Source organism: Centruroides sculpturatus, unplaced genomic scaffold (genome assembly GCF_000671375.1).
Source record: "Centruroides sculpturatus isolate CEXI.00-Female unplaced genomic scaffold, Cexi_2.0 scaffold876, whole genome shotgun sequence".
NCBI classification, from domain to species: domain Eukaryota; kingdom Metazoa; phylum Arthropoda; class Arachnida; order Scorpiones; family Buthidae; genus Centruroides; species Centruroides sculpturatus.
The window spans coordinates 184,683-208,643 of NW_019385118.1; the positions used below are offsets into that span (position 1 = coordinate 184,683).

The following is a 23,961-nucleotide window of genomic DNA, read 5'->3' on the forward strand; positions in this document are numbered from 1 at the left end:
TAGTCTATATACAGCAATGCAATAAATAGAGGTTGGTACGGGCCGCACTCAGGTATAGCCCCGGAACCGGAAGTGAAGAAAGAAGTAAAGTATTTTGAAGAAGTGAAAGGTAGTCTATATACAGATCAACGCAGATCTTTAGCAATATAGAGTTATTGTCTTTTTCTAGTTTTAGTAATACTCGTAAGAACTGTTAAGCGTTGCTCAGAGCTATATTTCGCGGCACTCCTGAAGCCTGAGTGTTATTACGGTACCCCAGTGGGTCGCGAAACCACTGTTGAAAACCACTGCTTTAGTCCTTTGTTTCTTCTTTCCCTTCAGTTTATATCCTAGTTTCTTGCTTTTTAAGTTATTGTGTTTAAAAACATGTTTTTATTACAGTCGACCCGCCTATAACACGAGTTCATATAGTTCGGATTCCTATATCATGGCGAAAAAATTGCGACAGTATTCGTACAAACACGCTAAAAAAACTCGTATAATTCGGTAAAACGTCATCGCCGACTCGTGTCGCGACAGGATTGGTCGAATCTAGACCAATAGCGGATATTGTACAAACCGTTGAGTTTAAACGAGCAGCGGACCTACTATAAACCATTTATTTTTTAACGTCCATAAAAATTATATTTATATTAATGATGTCTACAAAGTTCAGCGAATTTTTCGCAAAAAAAAATAATTTATCAGGAAGCACGCGAGCTCCATTCGATGACAAGCTCCACGACGAAAACAAGCTTAAGCAATGGCCTCGTCGAACGGTGCACACTCGATAAGTAATCCTACAATTTTTTGTTTATAGCATAGTTTATATGGATTATTCCCAAAAAATTATACTTAGTTTGGAAATGTTGGGTAGAATTAGTCTAGAATCGATTAATTTTATGGAAGAAAATCTTTCAAACAGCCGTAGTCTGTAAACTGCATACGTGCCGGGCTGTGATTGGCTCGTGTATTCAAGGACTCTTAGAACATCAATTTCATAAAGAACGGAACGTATCTACCGTGTTATAGGGCGGTCGACTGTATATCAATATGTGTTATGTTTTAATTAGTGTTGGAACAGTTTTCTGTGTATTTATAATAGCAGTATTATTCAAAAAAGTTTATAAGTAATTTTTGAAAATTTTTAAACTTATTTTATAATACATTATTATTTTGTTAGTTCAGCCTTTAAATTTCAAAAATATAAAATTACACAAATTTTTATAAAAATNTGTGTCGGAAAATGTACACTGAAAACGACCTTATTCGAACATATGTCATATTGTTATACTATTGTGTAATATTTCATTTGTTTCGTTAGAGACAAAGTTTCTATTTAATTGTTTTCTAATGATTGATTGTAAGTTTTTATTCGAAATACACATAAAAGTCCAAGATTTATAGTTTTTATAGTACTGTTTGTCTTTATTCGTGAAATTATAAAATAAAAAAATACATCCGCTTCTGTAATCATTAATTTTGTCGTTGTAGAGTATTGAATTATCGAGTTTAATTACTTCTTGCGAAATCGGTATTTAATTTCACTTTACTATAAAATGCACTCTTTGTTTCAAATTATTATATACATTTCGTTTCATTTTTAAACGAAAAATATCATTGTTTTTCAATTAAGTCTGTAATGACATATTCACTGAATTGATTTATTTTCCCAGCTTTATGACAGATATGCTGTAATGGACTTAACAAATTTATTAGGCCTGGTTAGTGTTTTAGGTGATGTGAATAACTAAAACGGTCCATTTATTTTAATTCTAAAGCGGCAATTGATCAGAGAGAATTAAAAATAAGTTTAATGATATTTAACCCCTATTTAAGTGTGTTAGACACACGAATAAAACCCGAAAAATTCCACGTGATCCGATGAGGCGGTGATCTTATTTAACTTAAGCACAGGCTTTATTACTGCTTCGCTGAGAATGGCCACCTGTTCGAACGTAATTTGTAACGAAATTTTAAACTGTAATCTGTACTATACCGTATTATCGTAGATTTTCGGCAGTCAGAGCGACTCGTAAAAATACCACATTCTTCTGTATTTGTTTCTGTAAGAGTTATATTTGATTAATAGACGTGTCAGAGTTAGAGATATTTATGATTGAGAATAATAAATAACTTTATAGGAATATCAATAATGCTTTAAAATTATTTTATATATATAAAATTAGTCAACATTTTCTTCTGATTTTAGTTGCCTGCAGCAATCCAATTGTGTAGTTAGCTATTTTGAATAACTACTTCTTCATTTTAATAATTACGTTATAATAAAATTTAGAGTTTTTACCTTGGATTACAATATCGAAAGAAAACCATATTTGGGGAAAATATCTTTCTCGAATTATATGAACAAGAGTATTTCCTTTTCAGCCGGATAGCTCTGGTCTAAGCGATTTAAAGCATCGTCTTATCGCTCTGGGGACCTGGGATCGTATTTTGAGCTAGCAACTCCCCACAAATTTTTTTTGGGAGGTCAGTTCCAGATATGTTGAGCTCCGTCATTCACCGGATTCCATTGTCGACCTAACCGAGCCCACGGTGGATATTGAAAGATCACTTTGTGGGTGCTAAGAGTTAAAAATGAAAAAAATCCTTATTCACATTATGTTGAAAATATGAATTTATTGTTAATTTATTATCTTCTTAACAATTAAGACAAATCTTTACATATACTTTTTAATACAATTAACATATATATATGCTCGAAATTCAAAATTTCAAGTGTTTGTAATGCTCATATAAGCATACTTTGAAAAATTTAATGTAATCTTAATAAAGAGCAAAAAAAATGTGAATTATATTTCTTTACATTAAGCTATGCAGAATTGAAAATATTTCATGTAATAAATCATTTTATGATTAAAAAGTTTTCTATAGAATGAACTTTTATAATTTTTTAGAGAAGTTATTATAATCTTTTATTCTTAGAATACATCCTACGATATAAAGGTAAGCCGCATTCTTAGAATTAATTGAAAATTCTTTATAAACCAATTGAGTAAAATAAAAATAACCGTATTATCCACATAATAAACATTATTCAATTTTTATATTTTCAATTTAAAATCGTAATCTATAGTTGGAGAAAGGATTCTTGGAATATCTTTTAAACATAACAACAAAAATTAAATTGTAAATGGATTATCTGTAGAATTTTACAGAAAATAAAACTAAATACTGTAGGGAAAGTGCATGAACTACTAAACAATCAAGTACGTATCAACTATAAAGAAGCGTGTATAAACGTGTTTCACAATGCGTACAAAAGAATGCAAAATTAGTAGTGGCGTGAGAGCCGAGTAAGTTACATGTTACGGTAGTATTTCGACTTGATTTATTTATTGTTATTGACTATTAAAAAATATCTTACGATTATAATAGTATTTATTTAATTCCATTTATAATTTAATTACTATTAATGAAAGCATAGAATCTAAGTACGCGAGTATGGTAGGTGTCCTCGGACAGTTCTGTAAGTTTTAAATTTAACAAAGAAAAAATAGGTTTTGTTCACTTACCTTTATCATAAGTAAGTAATATATTAAAATGTATTTCTTTATTTACAGAACCGGCATAAAAATGCCAAAATTTAAGGGCAGAATCAGTAAAAGAGGCAAATGGGACGAAAATAAAATGAAAGAAGCGATTAAATGTGTCACAGAAGGCACGTTAACAAGACGAGCAGCTGAGAGATATAATGTGCCAAAACGCTAGCTCCAAAATCGTGTAGAAGCAATGAACAGTGGCGAAGAGGTAATTGTTGAACCAAAGTTGTGTCGGAAAATGTACACTGAAAACGACCTTATTCGATGCAATTTTATAACCGTGTGAAAGAACTAGACAACCGTCTAATGTCACTAACTAGATTGAAATGTNTCCAAAATCGTGTAGAAGCAATGAACAGTGGCGAAGAGGTAATTGTTGAACCAAAGTTGTGTCGGAAAATGTACACTGAAAACGACCTTATTCGATGCAATTTTATAACCGTGTGAAAGAACTAGACAACCGTCTAATGTCACTAACTAGATTGAAATGTTTAAAATTGGCATTCGATTTAGTAGATAATCTAAAAATTCCTCATCGATTTAATAAAGAGAAGAGAATGACAGGACAAGATTTTTTTATAGCTTTAAGAAAAAATATCTAGATGTTGTTCTTAGAACTCCGGAGTCAGCATTGCACGAGCTATTGGGTTTAATACGGAATAATTCTATCGGTTTTATGACCAGCTTAATGAACTGCTAGAATAATACGAATTTTCTGACTCTCGAATTTACGATGTTGATAAAATGGCGGTACGAAATGTGTACAAAAATGACAAAGTCATTTTCACGAACGGAAAGAAACGAGTCGGCAAATTACTTCCGGAGAAAAAGGGCGAAATATCAATTAACGATTGCCATTAATGTTACTGGTCATTTTATACCTCCTATTTTCGTCTTTCCACGGAAAAGAATAGACGAAAGTATTTCCGTATCTTAAGTTTTCCATGGAAATTCATGAAAAACTGAAGATACGGGGACTGAGCCATACTGGAAACCGAGCCATAATGGGACCCCCTACCTTAATATAAATATTAATCTTTTACATCTTATATTTATATTGATAAAAATAACCTTATCAAGCGTTTTTAAACAACGAAATATTTATAAATTAATACTTTTTTGACAAAAATACTTACTTCGAAAGTGATGTTTTCCTGTTATTTGGTTACATGATGGAAATAAACAGGATGACAGATGTGTTTTTGGGAGAGTTCCAAAGCTTAACTGCAAGTTATCGTTGATTAGCTTAGTATGACGACGAGACCGATTATTCAACAAAAGTGTATTCGAGGAACGATTTGTTGATAGCAAATTGTAATTAGAAGGAAGATTGAGAACAAGTAAAGCACGTTAAGCCCACAAAATTCATCATTTCGTGGTGTAGCATCGTTAAAAAATATTCCTTTTATACTTTCCCGGCTGTTATTTATAGAAGAAGGAAAGTATGGAAATCTGTAAAAAAAATGACCCCAAGAATTTTACAAATTTGAACTCGGAGAACCTTGAAACGTCGAGAAATGCCAATAAAAGTTGGGTTTTTCGTCTCTATGTATGGATATTAGTATGTGTACGGGGCATCATTTTGTTCACCCACTTTGAAGCTTAATAACTCTGGTGCCTTTCGTCAAAAATTTCTGAAATTTTACAGAGGTTTGTGTTTTAGGGGATCATGCTGTTAAATTCAGTGGTTAAAGGTCAAAGGGTAAGAAGATAGAAGGGGGGGTCACTTGTCATATCTCGAGTGGAATCGGACTTAACGAAGATATCACTTATTATTAGCATTTGCCACTTTTGTTTTATTTTATAAAAGTCATTTCTACCCTCAAAATTAAGATGTTTTTATATTATTAATTATTATAAAATAGCAAAGTTTTAAAAATAAAAATCTCGTAACAGACGGCGCCATCCGCAATTTTAAAGTTTTGACGGGAAAGTTACTAGATTTTTGTAAATAATTTTGACAAAATTTACTCTTTTTCACAAATTCTAAACGTATAAAAATGAATAAACGCAATTTAATTTATTAAATCAATTATCCTACCAATTAAATTTTATAATAATCCATTATTAGATGCTGTAATTATTATTGTCTTTAATCGATTCACACGATCAACATCTTTCAGTTGGGAAGAGTTGTATTATGACTCTATTGAGGTCATCGTTAGTTGATGTGATGAGATTAAGAACGTTTTGTTGAAATTATTTCGTCATCACTGACTCTTAAGTTGAGCTTTGGCCTTTGAGATTCTGTAATTTAACCGGGTCATTCGTCACGTCATGTGCGAATATAAACTATTTTTTGGAACCTTCATAAGAACACCTTTTTACTACGCTTACTTGCATGTACAGTATAGTATCGATGTTCGTACTTTATTAAATCAGATGGCCAATTAAAATATATGCTCTCCACCTCAAATTAGTAATGGCTTGCCCCTGTACATCATACTTTTCCTTTAACAATAGAGTCGTGCCGGTCATCTATCTAACATATTTCGGGGGAAAATATTTGAATTGAAATAACATGACTTTCGGTTTTTATAGGAAGTCGTATATAGTTAATCGGGTTTACTGCCTTAAGTTTTCCATAGCTCTTTTCTTTTTTCATGTATCTATCTCCATTCTCGACATTAAGGAAAGACAGACGGACGACAGTAGGATATTATAGGTCTACAATTTTCTCAAATTGCAGCCCAATTACATAGGAGAAATACTGACAATATGGCGAATGAAACCTAGATTTCGCATCGGTATTTTGCCTTATTTGAAAAAATAACAAATACAGTATTATTTATAATAAATTGTCGTAATTAGACATCTATATCATCATATCAATGAAAACATTTCAAACTTCGAACCGGAATCAGAAATATAAATAATCATTTGACCATTACGAAAGATCAGTCATAAACTCCTATTCGTTAATAATGATAACCTCTACAAATATTCCTCATTTTACTAGTGTTAATCTTTATTACTCAACTTAGTTTTCAAAAATAATAATAAGACAAATAATTCATGTAAATGTTCGATTGTCATAAAAGTATATGAAGATTTATAACATAATAATTCGCAATTTTGTTGGACTGCAATTTGAAAAAATTGTAGACCTGTAAATTCCCACTGCCCGTCTTTCCTTAATGTCGAGAATGGAGATAGATATATGAAAGAAGAGAAGAGCTATGGAAAACTTAGGGCAGAAAACCCGATTAACTATATAAGACCTTCCTTACAAACCGAAAGTCGTGTTATTTCAATTCGAATATTTTCCCCCCGAAAGATGTTAGACAGATGACCAGTGCGACTCCATTGTTAACAAGAAAAGCACGATGTACAGGGGCAAGACACTGCAGTACTAATTTGAGGTGGAGAGCATATATTTTAATTTCTTTCGCGATGTCTCTAATGATCGATAATGCTGAAGAATGCCTGGTATCATGACGAACCATTCGGGTTTACAGTATCATCATGTAATATGTTTTTCCATATTTTTTCATCCTAAATAATATGAAAAAACGCAGATTATACTGTGTTCCGTTTGCTTTTTAAAAGAGAGAGAACGAAAGATGGGGGAATTTTTGGGACGTTTAGGAAAATAGTACAGGATCAAATAAATTTCTTCAATATTTTCCACTATAGAAGATATTAAAGAAGAATATTTCATCAGCTTGATCTCTAAAACCAATATCGATTCCGTTTTTGCTGCAATCTAAGGTAAATATAATGGTAAAAAAACAGGTGTGGCACTTTCATGCAATTGTCCCATCTTGTTCTATTTAATCAGGGACTGAGATACATCCTTAAGCAGTCTTAAACTATTCTTTCTTTGTGTCTCATTAGTATAAGCAATCTAAGATTATTACAGATATCAACAGCATTGCAAATCCGAGGAAGACATTCGTGACCATATCAGTCTTTTTATTTATCAAATCAAATCAAGACTCGGAAATGAAAACTTTGTAATCGACAAACTTCCGAATAATTTTAATAAATCTTTGGTCTTAGAAATCTCTGAAACCTGTTTATTTTAATCTCTTATGCTAAAATTGTTTTCTCGCGATTGAGGTAAAGTCTTTGCTTGGAAAAGAAGTATTTTTGATAGTTATCACGATTGTTCTCATAAGATCTCGTACTGATCCAGGATAAAAAGCATAGGATCTTTCCGGAATCTTCGAATGGCTAGAATATGAACCTGAAATAATTGAAAGAGTATAAATGACAATGTCATTTATACTCTTTCAATTATATATATATGCAATTATTTATTAGCCTTCTAATATTCGGTTAATTTTCTGACTACTGTACTAATAGGTCTACTTGTATCGAGATTCAGAAAAAATATTTAGCTCTAAAATCTATGAGAATAAATATTTTCAAACCTATTTATATTAAATCTACGTCTAATGTACGATTATTAATGATTTCATCATTAAGTATGATTGATATTTTGGAAGCCCATTATTAAGTTTATTTTCGTTGTATGAGTTTTGTCATCCTTCCAAATTTTCGTTTCAAACTTTCGAAATTACCGAACAACTATGATCATTTTTAAAACCGATTAACATTTTAAATTTAAATAATAATAAGTAAATTTGAACAGATGATGTTTATAACAGATAAATGAAATAAGCAATAATTACGTAAATGTAAGATTGTTTTATATGTAAAATATTTACTTTTGCCTATACGATTTATAAAAATAAATAAATTACTTCACTGCTTTAACAAATTTTACATAAAAAATTATCTTTTTTTACTTTAAATAACAGGCTGAACTAATGCTATTGCGAATTAAAGTCGTACCGAATTGCATTTTTTGAATTTAAGTAATATTATTACAGATTCTTTTCAGAATATTTGAAATCAACGATTGTAAAAAGATTTCATTACCTATTTTTGCGACATTTTTTTGAAATTATTAATACAATAAAAACTAAAAATCACTATTTAGAAACCATTGTAAAGACATCTATTCAGTTAAAGTAATTTTTTTAAGTTATAAAGTTATCGAGAAAACTAAAAAAATTGTTTGATTTAAACTTTTAAAATAATTTAATTCATATTTATAATATTGCACATCTGTAATTATTCAGGTTTTTCAGATATTTAAAAATAATAATAATAATTTTGAAGTGATTATTGGGTCGGGTAGTATTGGTACACACACAAAGATCCTCTTGGGTCAAACAGCAACTTTGTTAATTTTATACAATTGTATGAACGAATGTAAGATCCGAACTGTCATTAATAGTTACTCTTTTGTCCTAGTGTAAAAGAACAATTTATAAAATAATAACACTAATAATTTATTTAGAAATTTAAAAACGTTCGTACTACTATTATTATTTTAAATAAAATTAATATATCTTTAAACTAACAAGTAGAATAGCAATCTTATTTACGAAAGCATTAATGTGGCATAAATGATCGTAGCAGTGCTTTCAACTTCGCTTTAACTACCAAACTGTAAAGGGACGAATAATATTTAATCGTGTATTTACCTCATAAAAACTGATTTCCTTCTATCTTTTTGCAATATATACCGTATATAATTTTCTATCAAGTTTCGTTTAACAATAACATTTCAATATAATTAGAGGGAAGTATAATTGATGCGCGTCATTTCAATCGACGTTCTATCCATTAAAAAAATAATTTGGACCATCTGTGCTTATTCTACACGTTGGTTTATTAACCAATGTTAGAGCTATCAAGCTTAAGGTTTAAAAAAGACTTTATTGAATAGTGAAAATTAAACGAAAGTGTGTAGAATACACTTTGGAATGACGATTTGACAATTAAATAATAACTCGAAAATAAAAATAATTATCAAAAATAACCATTAATAAAACAACGAAAAATATCTTATTCGACATATTAAAATAGATGCCGATAAATAGGTCATTAAACATTTTAATTAAATCTCAAATACGATAAAAATTCTATAGCATAATTTAAAGAATAAAAAATTATTGTAAAAAAATGTGAATTAATATTTAAGACCTACTCTTGAATCTGAAGAAGATAAATTCTCTGGGAAAAACATATCAAAAAATTGAATTTAGGCAAAGTGCATTGACTCGTGTCATAATTCTGTCACACTGTAAGCCTATGTAGTACGAAAGCATAAAAGAACTTTTACGATTTGTTAATTGATACGTGTTGAAAGTGTTTTGTTGACCTAATATTCTCTTTGCTTTCTGAATTAAAACGAAAAGGTTATATATCGATTTTTACATTTAACTAATCAATTAATATATGTAAATTATGTCTCAAAGTGTCAAATTCCTATTTGAAAATAGTAGCTTACGTAAATTATACGTAGTAAAATTTAACATATATGTATATATAATTATAAATTAAATTTGCAAGATTCAAATAATGATAAAAAGTAAAAATTATAATAAGAAAAATATGTTTAACAATTAAAACATTCTTCTCGTCTGCATTACGCTATGTTATTCTGTTGCGTTAAATAGATTAATTATGCTCTTACGAACATAAAAATATAGTCGGAATATATTTTACATTCGATTTTTCGTAAGATAAATTAACTTTTATGACCAGTTAATCTATGAGAAAAATCTTATTGAAAGCAAAAATATAAGTAAATAGGACTATAAACTTTTACTTTATTTACAGACATTAATTCTGACACAAATAAATAATCAGTGGCCTATAAACACAATCAATCAATCGTACTATATCCCTAAGACAATGCAAATTCCAGTATATTTTTTTCGAATTATTATTATACGCTCTAGTGAATTTGATAAAGAAATTTAAGAAGGAATTTTTGGGTGAGTCGTAGTCGTAACGTCGAATTAAAGATGACATTTTAAAGGACGACATTGAATGATAGACATTGAAAAAATATGATAAATAATGAGGATAGATCATAGACCAACTTTCTCACAAATTGATACTGAGAACAACGGATAATTTGACACCGTAACAGGAAATCAAGCGCAATGTATGGAATGGATAATCAGGAAATAGATAATATAATCGGAAATAATACAAAGTTTTATTCGAATGACGTGTAGGTAATGCTACAAGTAATAGATTTATTTTACCTATATAAATTATTTTAAAGTTTTAAAAAATATTTTCATTTTTGTAATTTATATAATATAATGTTATTTGAATCTAGATATTAATGCAACTGAATGTTTAAAGTCAATTTCAAAATTAGTGAATTAAAAAACTCAAGAAATAGAAGAAATCACCCATTTTCGGAACACAAGACAATATACTTCATATTTAAATTTCCGATTTAAAAAAATAATAATTTTAAAATACTATATTGAAGGTAATCCTCATCGTCCATTCCTCATTAAATTTCTTGCAATTAAAAAGCTCAAATCTCTATTTCAAACTCTTCACGAGACATTCATCTAACACAAATGAGTTAAATGATTTTTATTTTGATTTTAATCATTAATGAGAAATATTGTATTGAGTTAAAGAGCATTCGTTTTCCACAGATCAGAATTAATACAGTCGACCCCGCCTATAACACTGTTGATAATTCCATTTTATATGAATTCCATGTTGTACGAGTCACTTAGATTTTACAAATACGTGAGCCGTTCACAGCCCGGCACACGTATTTGTAAAATCTAAATGACTCGTACAACATGGAATTCATATAAAACGTAATAATCAACAGTGTTATAGGGGGGTCGACTGTATTTCAATTTAACAAAATTTAATTTTTATTTTAAATTAAAGAATGCTAAAGATTCATTGATATTTTCATATTAGTCTAATACAAAAATAATTATATTATAATATGTAAAAGAAAATAATAAATATGCAACAAAAATTATCTATTAAAGTATAACAATATGAAAATAATACTAACACAATTATTATTATAAAATCAAAACATGTTGGAATGAAATACTTCATGCAAATAATTTGCATAAATATGCAGAAAAATGGAAATAAAAATATAATAAAGTTATATTCAAAAGAACAATGAATACATGTGCTATATTAAAAAAAAAGGGACAAAGAATTATCAAAACCGGAAAATTTACTGAATAAAACTTTTTGTTTTGTTTTTCCAAACAAATAACTTAATTTAAATGATTTGTTTTTATGTTTTAGGACAGTTTCTAAAATAATGTTTAATTTATTTACACGAAGTATTTAGGACAAATACAAAAGTTTTCAATTAAAAATAAAACACATTCTACTCTATAATGAATTTTTAAAAGGTTAATTGAAATTAAATTTAAATAATTTTCTATATTATAATTCTTGGAGTTTGTAATAATCATAATTATTATTTTCAATATAAATGTAATTAGCGTCTAAATTTCATTTTTTAATAATTTTATTTATGCTATTAAATGTTTAAGATACAGCTTAAAATGGACTATTAAAATATAATTTATTACAGAATCACAGGTCATACATACTATAGCCTACATACATATGTTTACCACGATTTATATTATATTAAAAGATATCTTAGAGTAATAATTTATTTACTCACTACTAGATGGCAACAGCGAAAAGAGGAATAGAATTTGATATTTAACATACATTATTTACTCCGTTTGCGTCATACGTCTCGCGCTAAACACTAACTACGCTTAAGATTTATTGCTACAACACAGAATACATTAAAAATGCCTTATTGAAAACATATGATATTGTTCTCACAACAATAATATAAACTAGAATGAAGTTTTATCAATAAGAAAAAAAAAAAATGTGCTAACATATTTTTCTTACAGAGAGAGAGAATTGTGAATTATTCTAATTAAATAACCTTAATACGTTAACTATATACATAAAGACTTGCATAATCGTAGAAAAAAAATAGCAGATAAGAATATAATTTCATCACTAAACTAATAATTTAATAACTTTCATTGTAATTGTTTTGTAACGATGACAATAAAGACATTCAAAAGTATACTTTATAATTTTAAAATTCGTAATATTTCCGTACAAATTTTGATATTTTTTTTACGTAATAAAAAACGGAAAAAAAATCAAAATGTATTTTAAGAATTTTCTCATTTATCAACTTAGACTAAGTATAACTTTACTGATAAATAGTTTCAGATTGCAAATTACGTAATCTCTATGCCAAATTTCTCTTTTGCAACACATTACTCGTCTATAGTATTTAAAAATTCCAATTTGGACAGTTTATATACATTTCAAACATTGGATATTATTATTATTATTTATATTATTACTATTATAAACAATTAAACTTTTATGATTAATATATCTAAGTAATTAAATATTTAATTGTAAAACGTTCTTTTTTTTATCGCGTAAGTAGTCAGTATTGCATTATATCTTTTTGTTTTTAAATGCTTTATTTTTTAATCTCCTACAGATGGAATACAAACTCATAAACAGAATTATCGATAAGATAATAACCCTTGTATCATCAAAATTAGATTTTTAACTATTTGCACCGATGACCGATATATCAAAATGAAATACTATAACACTGTTGATAATTTCGTTTTATATGAATTCCATGTTATACGAGTCACTTAGATTTTACAAATATGTAAGCCGTTCACAACCCGGCACACGTATTTGTAAAATCTAAGTGACTCATACAACATGGAATTCATATAAAATGGAATTATCAACAGTGTTATAGGGGGGGTCGACTTGTACTGAACGAAAAGTGCCTTTTAATTTTAAATGTCTCGTGTGTCGCATAAAAAAACAACACATAAAAATAGTCATTTTTCATTAAACATCAGCAAATTTACTTTAATATAATATAAATTTGTTCGATATAAGCGTAGTTTCATTTAGTAATGGATCGAATGAATTAAAATTAATATTTTAATTTAAAACTTCTTAAAAAAAAAAAAAAAGATATATTTTTGGCGGATCACGTGATTAAGACAACCACGTGACTAACAGGGTTGGGCGCAAGCGCATAGTGATCTTAATCCGCCATCTTCACCATGAACTTGGTCTGTCCATCTTGAGTGTAATTTTGGTAAAAAAAGTTTGATTGGATATCTGTCTGTTGGGCAAAAATAAGGAAGCCACCCTGCCGACGTTTACAGACTCGGACTAAATGGACAGTACGTCCATTATAACTCAAGCAAGTCGGGAAGAGGAACAACTTACAAGTTTTCCTCCCGAAAGAGGTTGGTATATAAACCAACATGGCGGATAGTTGGTGAAGAAACGAGATTTTCCATTTGTCGGATTTTAATTTAGCTATTTGTTCGAATTAAACATTTGATAAGTTATTAAAAGCCGTCATCCGGTTAATTTATAATTGTATATTAGATATTGAATGCAATTAAATAATCGTAATGGTTTAAGATGATCAATGAAAAGTCCACATTGAAACAGGTGGAGGCTTCATTGGGTAAAGGTTTGCTATCACCTTCTTTTTTTTTTACTACTAAATTCCAAATTTTGAATGCAACTTCGCATCTTTAGTCTTATGCAGGATGCTGTAGGTGATAGCAATTTAAATATGCAATGAATGCAACTGTAAATTTTACATTATACAAATTATGATAGAAATTAATATTAATATTATGCTAATTATTTTTTTAATATGAATTATTTGCTGTGTGTATTAATTGTTTATGTGATAAATATATAATCATTATGATTTCTCAAGAATGATTTGTAATTTTGTTTTTTTTTTCTTATTCAAATTAATGTTGTTTATATAATAATGTAATATAGTAAGTATTTCATAAGCTTTAATTTTACTTTGATTTTTTGCCAAAATAATAAGTTTAAATCTTTTTTTTTTTTTTTTTTAAATCTCTTAAAAATACAAACCGAAATTTTCCAAATATTTATATTTAGGTGCAGTTTATTTAAAATGGCTCCTTGATTTCAATTTAGATGGTTTTTTCGAGCGTCTTAATATAAATCCTCGGTTGCCGTTTAGTACTGTTTAGTTTGTAGTATTGTGCAATATATTTATCATTACGTTACCATGATTTTCGATATTCGTATTAAGAGTTTTGTTTTTAAATGTTTGTCTAAAGTTTATTAAGCTTTGACAATTTTTTACTAATGGCAATAATAATAAAAATACTGTAAACATTTTTTTTTGTGCCAAATTGTTGATTAAAAGAATTTTCAGAATAATTAAGCATTGTTTAACTATGCAGAAAATTACTTTAAATAATTTTACTTTTTATTTAATTGTTAAAAATTTTATTTGTTGATTTTAAAGTATAAAGTAAATTTTTAACAATGGTTTATTTTAATTAGAGAGAATTTTTTTTATTTATTAGTTTAATAAATTAGTTTTGTCTGATAAATAATATGAAAATCTCAAAAAGAGTAACCTTAATAATAAATTTTTAAAGTACACTTGTTGCTTGATGTTAAAAAAATTGCATTTGATTTTATAAGTTTTTATATTTGTATACAGTATATTTAAATATTTTGTTTAATATTGCTAAATGTTTCAATTAAGATAAGGGTTTGGTTTCTAGAAACTGAAAAATTAAATTTATTAAGATTAGATCCAAAATTAAAAAGCCTGCTTATAATATGAAATAAAATTATTTGACACATGGAAAAGACTTTTGATTTAAATTAAATTTAAGAAAATATTTAAATTTGAACTTTGTAGCTGTCAGTTAATTTGATTCATTGACTGTTGTTTTTGGCTAGAATTTGATTGGAATGACTGTGTTGAAGCATAGTTCTTCCATGCTATTTTTCTGATATGTTCAATATAGTCTTAATGTGGTAGTGTTTTCAAATTTTAAACTAAATTATGTGAAGTCATATTATTGAAATTACTTAAAATTCTGTGTTAATCATTCAATTGGTAGATTATTAGGATAGTTCAGGTCCATTTTCCAAAAACTATGATAACCATTATCAATAATTAAAATTGACTGTTGAAATATATAAGTTACATCCAATAATTTAGATCAGTTCCCAAATTTTTCTAGTTCGGACTAGCAGTTTTCAATAATTTTTATATTTACCTCAATTTAAAAATGTGTGGCACCTGTGTGACAATTTTCATCATAATTAGTTACTTTAGAACAATCAAAAACTTGTAAGATATCTTAAAATAAGATATCATATTTTAAAATAATAATTATAAAACACTAACCTCAAATTTATTTTTATTAAAAATTTATTACTTTGTTACTTCAGATTTTAATTTTTAAGCTTTATGCAGAACAGCATATAATAAATACACATGCTTTCAGTGCTTTCAGCATTTAGTTTAATCGAAATGTTGAAAGTACTTGTGTACATTTGGATTAAACTAAATTTATGCTGAATGACAGTGTGTATTTATTAATTGTGCTAATTTGACATGGAATGTGTTTATCAGTTTTAGAACAGTATTTTTTTCCATATGACTTGTATTAAGTAACAGTGACACACCCAGAGGGGGGACTAAGGGCCCTGGCATCCCCAAAGTAAAAGGAATAGACACTAGTAAATTTTCCAAAAGTTTTTTCCTAATTAAAAATTTTTATTATGTTGTGTCTTATATTATTTACAAATTAATATGAATTCAATAAAATGTCTGCTAAATTTTTTTATTTATTCTACTTTGCTTTCCAAGATTAAATTTTGAGGCACCACTGAACTAACAGGCCATACTTTGGAAAATGTTAGTTTATATTTATGATTGACTATGAAAAACATTTATTCAAAATGATTGTCACAACATTAAAAATCTGTTATCAACTATTATGTATTCTGAATGAACACATCATTGTTGCTGTCAATATAGATCAAACTAATTTATTTTTAATAAATATACAATATAAATACATTTTCACAAAGTTTATTTTATATATTTTACTTTTATTTTCTTAATTAAATATCAGTAAATGTTGCATATAATTAGAGTTATAGAAATATTTAGTAAAAACTTATGACAAACTCAATTTTTATTATTACTATAATTTATCTGATTTTTCAGTCGTGTAACTTGTCTTTAGTAAAAAATATTGAGTATCAGATTATTGATTGGAACTAATTGAAACAAATGAGTTTTGCTACGTTGTTACTAAAAATTCATTTAAAAAAAACTAATACAAAAAGTCCCCTTGCTAACTTGGACTAATAGGGGGTAAAGGTCATCTGAGTTTATGAAAGTTGAAATTAGCAGATGTTTTCTCTGACCACATGGAAAATGAGAAGGTGGATATTAGTACAGTAATTTATTATGATCAACTCTATACAGACATTTTACTGAGTTAAAGCATATTTTCTCATCTTTACAGTCATCATCATCTAACAGTAGTAATGTCATAATCATTTAGAGATAATTTTCCAAAATTAAAATTGCGTAAATTAGTATTATTCCTTTTATTGTTATTAAAAATTATCAATCTTTACTAATTTATAGAATCACGATTATACAAATTAGTTACTAAAACAGAAATTATTGAGATAGTAATCTGTGTAACAAATCACTTTAAAATAATAGAAATTAAAAGTAAATAATGTAACTAAGTAAATATAACTATCTATAAAATACTCTTTTGCTACTTCAAAAGTTTGCTTGCAGATACATCAGAATGTGCATTTAGATAACTTTGTAAACATTGAAAAATGACATTTAAATACTGTACTTTAAAAATTAATCATGAAAATTGAACGTTTACAAATGCTATGTTTATAAATATTTTTCTCAATGGAAAATATTGAAAATTTTTTGTTTTGAAAAAAAAAACATTCTTGAAGATTTAATTTTACTTGTAAATCTCATATCAGAAGACTAAAATTGAAATGACCAAATTTCTTTGATGTGTTTTATATGCTTTTTTAACTTAACTTTTAAGCTGCTACAAATATTTTAAAGTAAATTTTTGATTAAGATAGAAAATTTTTNTTTATACATTTTATATAATATAAATTTTACCTCGAATGGCTTGAATATCTTATATATTAAAATTATATCGGAGACTCTGTTAACTCTGGTCTCACTTTACACACGACATAATTTTATTTATTTTTGCAGGCCCAGGAGATCCGTACATTAAATAACGTAATAACAATTCCATCTGTATAGTTCCTTGACAAGTGTTTCTTCCTGCATGATCTAGCATTTTACACGCTTCCAAGGCAGTAAAGAAATTTATTTATAAAAGGAAATTGTAATATTTATTTGAGTAAAACATTCACTTGATATGAAATTCATTGCAAAGGTCTGGGAGATAATAAAAACGGTCCTGACTACGTCAGATTGGTTGCCGAATGATGAGTAATAAAAACGTTCAGCATTGATAGCACGAAAGAAACTTTTAGATTTCTTTATTGATTCTATTCAATACATCGAAAATCAAGTTATATATTGATATAAATAGGTTATTTATTTATTTAATTCAAGTACTTTAGGAATGTCACTAGACAGCAGATCTTTTCTCTAGTAAATAAGAAGGACCATAACAAAAAATAAAATACAAAAACAGGAAATTAACCGACATAAAAAAACAAATAAACATCGCAAAAAATATAAATAAGACAGAATTCAACAAAATATGTCTAAAACATTGAATACGTATAGTGCTAAAAGTAAGACAGAAATTTTACAACTGATAAAACATTGTCAAAATATCAACAAAATGTGTGGTTTTATTAAATAAATTCGTATAAAATGAATATTTGGAATTATTTTCGTTAATTTCCAAATAATGTAAGATTATCGTAAATATAATATAGAAGATATTATTAGCAATCTGCTTATATTACATAAAAGATAACAACCAAACTTTCTGCATTTTCCATTATAAACGTTTTTTTCAAAACATACCTCAATAATGAGTAGCATGCAATTTCAAATATGTATTACAGGTAACCCCCGTATAACAGGCACTTCTATAGCACGGATTCACTCTAACACGGTTCGAGAATTGTTACCATCCCCCGTATAACACGGTACTTTTATAGCACGGATTCACTGTGACACGGTTCGAGAAATGGGTAAAACCCTCGTACAACATGAAATGTAATAAATTTTTACATACTTAAGTACTAATAGTTAACGAAAATGATAATTTTCGTGAACTATTAGTACTTCAGTATGTAAGTTTTCCTTTCTCGTCTCCATATACATAGTCCTTCGCGAAAATTGTTTCAATTTTGCCAAATCTCGACGCTTCTGCTTCTGGTGTTGCCAGATGTTTTTCCCTTATTCCGTAAGTGCTTAGCACCATATAAGGAAATTTATAAAGATCTTTTAACTAGAAGCAAGCAGTCTAAAATTATATACACTTTTTGCAAAAGGTAAAGCGTGAATCTGAAAATAATGCAGAAAAATGCTCAGAGGATAACGATAACTTGCCAAAAATAAAACGCTTTCGGTTAATAGTGCTTTTAGTGACGACAAATAAAACATTGTTTAATTTATATTAATATGTATCACTTAAAAAAAATTTAATAAAGATATTTATTTTAATTATGAAAATATAGTAGCATGCTTTTTAATTTTTGGAACCTAACCCTCCTTTTCGTATTAGTTCTTTGTTTCGCATAACACGAATTCGCATAACACGGCAATTTTTTGGAACGTAACTACCGTGTTATACGGGGGTTACCTGTACTATAGAAACTAATGGATTTTAAAAAATCCATTAGTTTCCATAGTAATACATATAATATAATACATATTAATACATATAATATTTTTAAAAATCCATTAGTTGGTGCATTACCATAATAGGGTAATGTATATTTGTTATCGTTAAAAATTTGATCGATTTTTTCCTGCATTTATTCTTTACGTTCTTTCTCTTACCTGGAAGTAACTTCACTTAGAAGTTAATGTATTTTATCGATTTTATTTCCTATGAGGTATATTTCTCTCGAAAGAGATCGAAGAAGAAACACAAAAATGGACGAGGAGCAAATTTTACCAGACGTTATTTTCTCTCCTTTATTATTACTGTTGAAAATTTCTGGTTGCGATCTTTCTTTTTCAAAAAGAAATAAAAGTAAATTTATATCTGTCTACGTCTTTATGGTGAAAATATTATTTTTCGTTAAAGCCATAATTTATTTCGTAAATTTTTACATTGAAGATGAACGTATTGCGTTGGTTCTTTGTGATTTCTCTGCGTGTTTCAGACAACACGCGAGCAGCATGAAGTTTACGCTATTTGTAATTAATATAGTTAACTGGCAATTTCTACGAATGTGGAATTCTGAAGATTACAAAAAGAAATTCACAACGTATGGGATTGTCTTAAGAGACTTAATCAATGATTCTTTCTTCAGATACACTCAATTATCGAAACTTCTAAAATTTCAACAAATACTTATTATGATTTGGACAATTTTGATTCTGGGAAATGATATGATCTCCCTGTGTGTGCACGCCATACTTTACTTATCAATGAATGAAAACAAATGGACTCTTACCGATAGTTTTTGTTTACTCACATTCAGCATAAATATATTTTATGTTTGTTCCGTGTAAGCTTCTTGTATGTTTCTCCTTATATCGATGTGCGAACTGATAAAAATGCAACTTTCGTGTTTACACGAATATTGTACACAAAGAACAATCCTTACTTTAAGACGTATATGGAAATGCGTACAAAATTTAAAAGACATTTTGGAATTCTGCAATTTCATTCAGAATCGACAAACCGTTTTTGTTTTAACTTACGTAATCTGCATCAAAATATCTTTAGGAAAAAGTATTTTGAGAAATTCCAAATCGGACGAGAACGAAACAATCGTAATTAAAGTTTGTGTCATGGTCATTTTTCTTTCAATTTTCATGTATTTAGTTTACTTATCGAGTGTCGATAAGGTGAGTAATACCTTTCCTTGATATATTTTAAAATAACAAAATTTTTATTCCGCTCGAAATTAAGCTTAAATGAAATTTAATTCGTCTTTTGATTTTTGAACTACATTGAATGTTCTTTATAAATTTAGGCTCAAAATAAAATTGGCTGAAATTTTATAGTTCTTATCTAATTAGCTGATCAACTGTCAATGGGTGAACGTACATTAGGGCAGTTGGAATGGAACAATGGGGAAACCGAGAAGAAATGGGCCATATGTTCCTATTTCTTCTCGTTTGCCCCATTTTTCCAATTTTCAAAAATTCCCTAAAAACAGAAAATTCGTGAATTCTTGCTTATTCTGAATATAGAAATGAAAGTAATTGTGAAGGGCTAGCCGGGATACGTAGTAACTATGACCTAAGTATTACTTAATCGGTAGCTATTCTCTCGAATAGCCCTCTGTTTGTCTAAAAGAATGGTTTTTCTATTGAAAGAAATCGAGTGCGGAGGGACTTACAGTTTGAATGTTAATTTAAAGCGGAATTAGATGATCGCGTAATCACCCTTTTCCTCGTCAGGATTCCCGACACCAGTTAATCAGTTATTTTACATGCGGATTAACACGCGTTATCCCTAACTTGCGAGTGGGAGGAGCGAAGGAAATTTAATTAGGTCTTTCGTATCTTTTTCTGTATCTATATGAGGGTCTTCTTCCTTTCTTGATTATTTCTTTCTCTATAATTTCTATGGACAGTTCTTTTAAATCTTCTCTATTAATAATCTTGTATTCTTCGAATGTAATACTCTATAACGATATTTTAATGACTTCTTTTTGGATTCGTAAATCAGCCTTGTATGACAAACCTCTTTTCGACAAACTGCCTTTATCGTGTGGCAATATCTTCTTCGACGGACTGCTTTGAGTGGCGGGAAAACGTCCATTTTACTTGCTCTCCAGTAACGTGTGTAAAAACTTATGCGACTCATCATGAGTCCGCCTGGAAAAGGAAATCAACTTCCTTTCAAAATCGAAAGTTTCATCCGTTTTTTGTAAAATTCGTTGACTTAGAAAAATATTACAGTAGAGCGTCGGTTATCCGAAACGTCGGTTATTTGAAAGATTCCTGTCAGCAAATTTAAATTTTTGCTAGTGCTGTGGCGCTTCAATCTTTGGCTATATCTTGGGCTACTCCAATATTTTTTATGTTTGTGTATGTGTTTTAGCTGGCAGCACTATCACTTTTGTATGGTGTTTTTCTGAGGACTGTGTGTCATGCTGAATTGAACGTTTTTGATACTAGATAACTCCTAAAGTATAAATTATTTTTGTTTTTATATTTTTCAATATATTTATTTTGTTTGTAAAAAATAAAGAAATAATTTTTACGATACAATAGCCACGATTATTATTTTAAAAAGTATATGTTAGGCTTAACATCAACGAAAATTAAACGCAAAGCGCCACGCAACAGAGAAAAATTTCAACACGGGATAGGTTAATGTATTTTTTCGTACATAATCGGTTATCCGAAAAATAAGTTATCCGAACAACCCCAGTCCCTAATTGATTCGGATAAACGATGCTCTACTGTATATAATAAAAATTATTACCATAATCCTGAAACTTTTGCATACAAAAATCAATAGATACACCAGTAGAAGGTAAACAAAGGACAAAATTACTTTCTTCAGGAAACCAAAAGTATTTATTATGAAATATTTTCTGTTATCTCAAGATGTTCATATATAAAGATAGCATTCAAATATAATACTAATCTAAATCAAGTTGGTAGAAATAGCAATTTAACTGAAATTTAGAGGATGCTTATATGTTCAAAATACTAAAAAAATTTGAAGTTTTATTGATGTAGAATTATATCAATGAACTACATCAGTTTAATATCACAAGTTCTAGTATTTGAAGAACTATGCAATAAAGTTAACATCACATACTGTCTTTATTACAGATAAATGTAGAGAGAAAAATTGCAGAACAAAAACTATATCTAATATTTGGAATTTAAAATTTACAGCTTAAATAATAAAGAAATGAGAATATACAGTCATCTTTGAAGTTAATATCTAAAATATGAGATATTTTCAATATAAATGTATATTTGAACATTTATATATGCTTATTTTCAATTTTATTTTTTGAAATTTGTTTTAAATTTTTAGCATAGTGTGCACACATATATTTTAAATTTAAATATATTCTGTTCTATGTATTATTTAAAAAGCTATTGTGTTCTATATGAATCAAAACCTGATGGTGGTTCTCCATGAANTGTCCATCTTGAGTGTAATTTTGGTAAAAAAAGTTTGATTGGATATCTGTCTGTTGGGCAAAAATAAGGAAGCCACCCTGCCGACGTTTACAGACTCGGACTAAATGGACAGTACGTCCATTATAACTCAAGCAAGTCGGGAAGAGGAACAACTTACAAGTTTTCCTCCCGAAAGAGGTTGGTATATAAACCAACATGGCGGATAGTTGGTGAAGAAACGAGATTTTCCATTTGTCGGATTTTAATTTAGCTATTTGTTCGAATTAAACATTTGATAAGTTATTAAAAGCCGTCATCCGGTTAATTTATAATTGTATATTAGATATTGAATGCAATTAAATAATCGTAATGGTTTAAGATGATCAATGAAAAGTCCACATTGAAACAGGTGGAGGCTTCATTGGGTAAAGGTTTGCTATCACCTTCTTTTTTTTTTACTACTAAATTCCAAATTTTGAATGCAACTTCGCATCTTTAGTCTTATGCGGGATGCTGTAGGTGATAGCAATTTAAATATGCAATGAATGCAACTGTAAATTTTACATTATACAAATTATGATAGAAATTAATATTAATATTATGCTAATTATTTTTTTAATATGAATTATTTGCTGTGTGTATTAATTGTTTATGTGATAAATATATAATCATTATGATTTCTCAAGAATGATTTGTAATTTTGTTTTTTTTTTCTTATTCAAATTAATGTTGTTTATATAATAATGTAATATAGTAAGTATTTCATAAGCTTTAATTTTACTTTGATTTTTTGCCAAAATAATAAGTTTAAATCTTTTTTTTTTTTTTTTTTTTAAATCTCTTAAAAATACAAACCGAAATTTTCCAAATATTTATATTTAGGTGCAGTTTATTTAAAATGGCTCCTTGATTTCAATTTAGATGGTTTTTTCGAGCGTCTTAATATAAATCCTCGGTTGCCGTTTAGTACTGTTTAGTTTGTAGTATTGTGCAATATATTTATCATTACGTTACCATGATTTTCGATATTCGTATTAAGAGTTTTGTTTTTAAATGTTTGTCTAAAGTTTATTAAGCTTTGACAATTTTTTACTAATGGCAATAATAATAAAAATACTGTAAACATTTTTTTTTGTGCCAAATTGTTGATTAAAAGAATTTTCAGAATAATTAAGCATTGTTTAACTATGCAGAAAATTACTTTAAATAATTTTACTTTTTATTTAATTGTTAAAAATTTTATTTGTTGATTTTAAAGTATAAAGTAAATTTTTAACAATGGTTTATTTTAATTAGAGAGAATTTTTTTTATTTATTAGTTTAATAAATTAGTTTTGTCTGATAAATAATATGAAAATCTCAAAAAGAGTAACCTTAATAATAAATTTTTAAAGTACACTT

At 28.0% G+C, this 23,961-nt stretch overlaps 1 protein-coding gene and 1 long non-coding RNA gene across 2 annotated transcripts in view; one reads left to right on the forward strand and one right to left on the reverse strand.

Moving 5' to 3' along the window:
- Nucleotides 1-1,407: 1,407 nt before the first annotated feature.
- On the reverse strand, nt 1,408-4,939 carry LOC111635017. The gene is made up of 3 exons (XR_002758326.1): nt 4,679-4,939; nt 2,285-2,564; nt 1,408-2,045 (listed from the first exon to the last, which is right to left on the reverse strand). It is a non-coding gene; the product is annotated as an uncharacterized LOC111635017 (long non-coding RNA).
- An 8,525-nt stretch (nt 4,940-13,464) lies between these two features.
- Nucleotides 13,465-23,961, forward strand: part of LOC111635027 (carboxy-terminal domain RNA polymerase II polypeptide A small phosphatase 1-like) — an 87,213-nt gene continuing 76,716 nt past the window's right edge. Inside the window, exons 1-2 of the mRNA XM_023379874.1 lie at nt 13,465-13,533; nt 22,605-22,758. Coding sequence (XP_023235642.1) covers nt 22,686-22,758 — 73 coding nt within the window. The 5' untranslated portion in view covers nt 13,465-13,533; nt 22,605-22,685. The remainder of the gene's footprint in view (nt 13,534-22,604; nt 22,759-23,961) is intronic.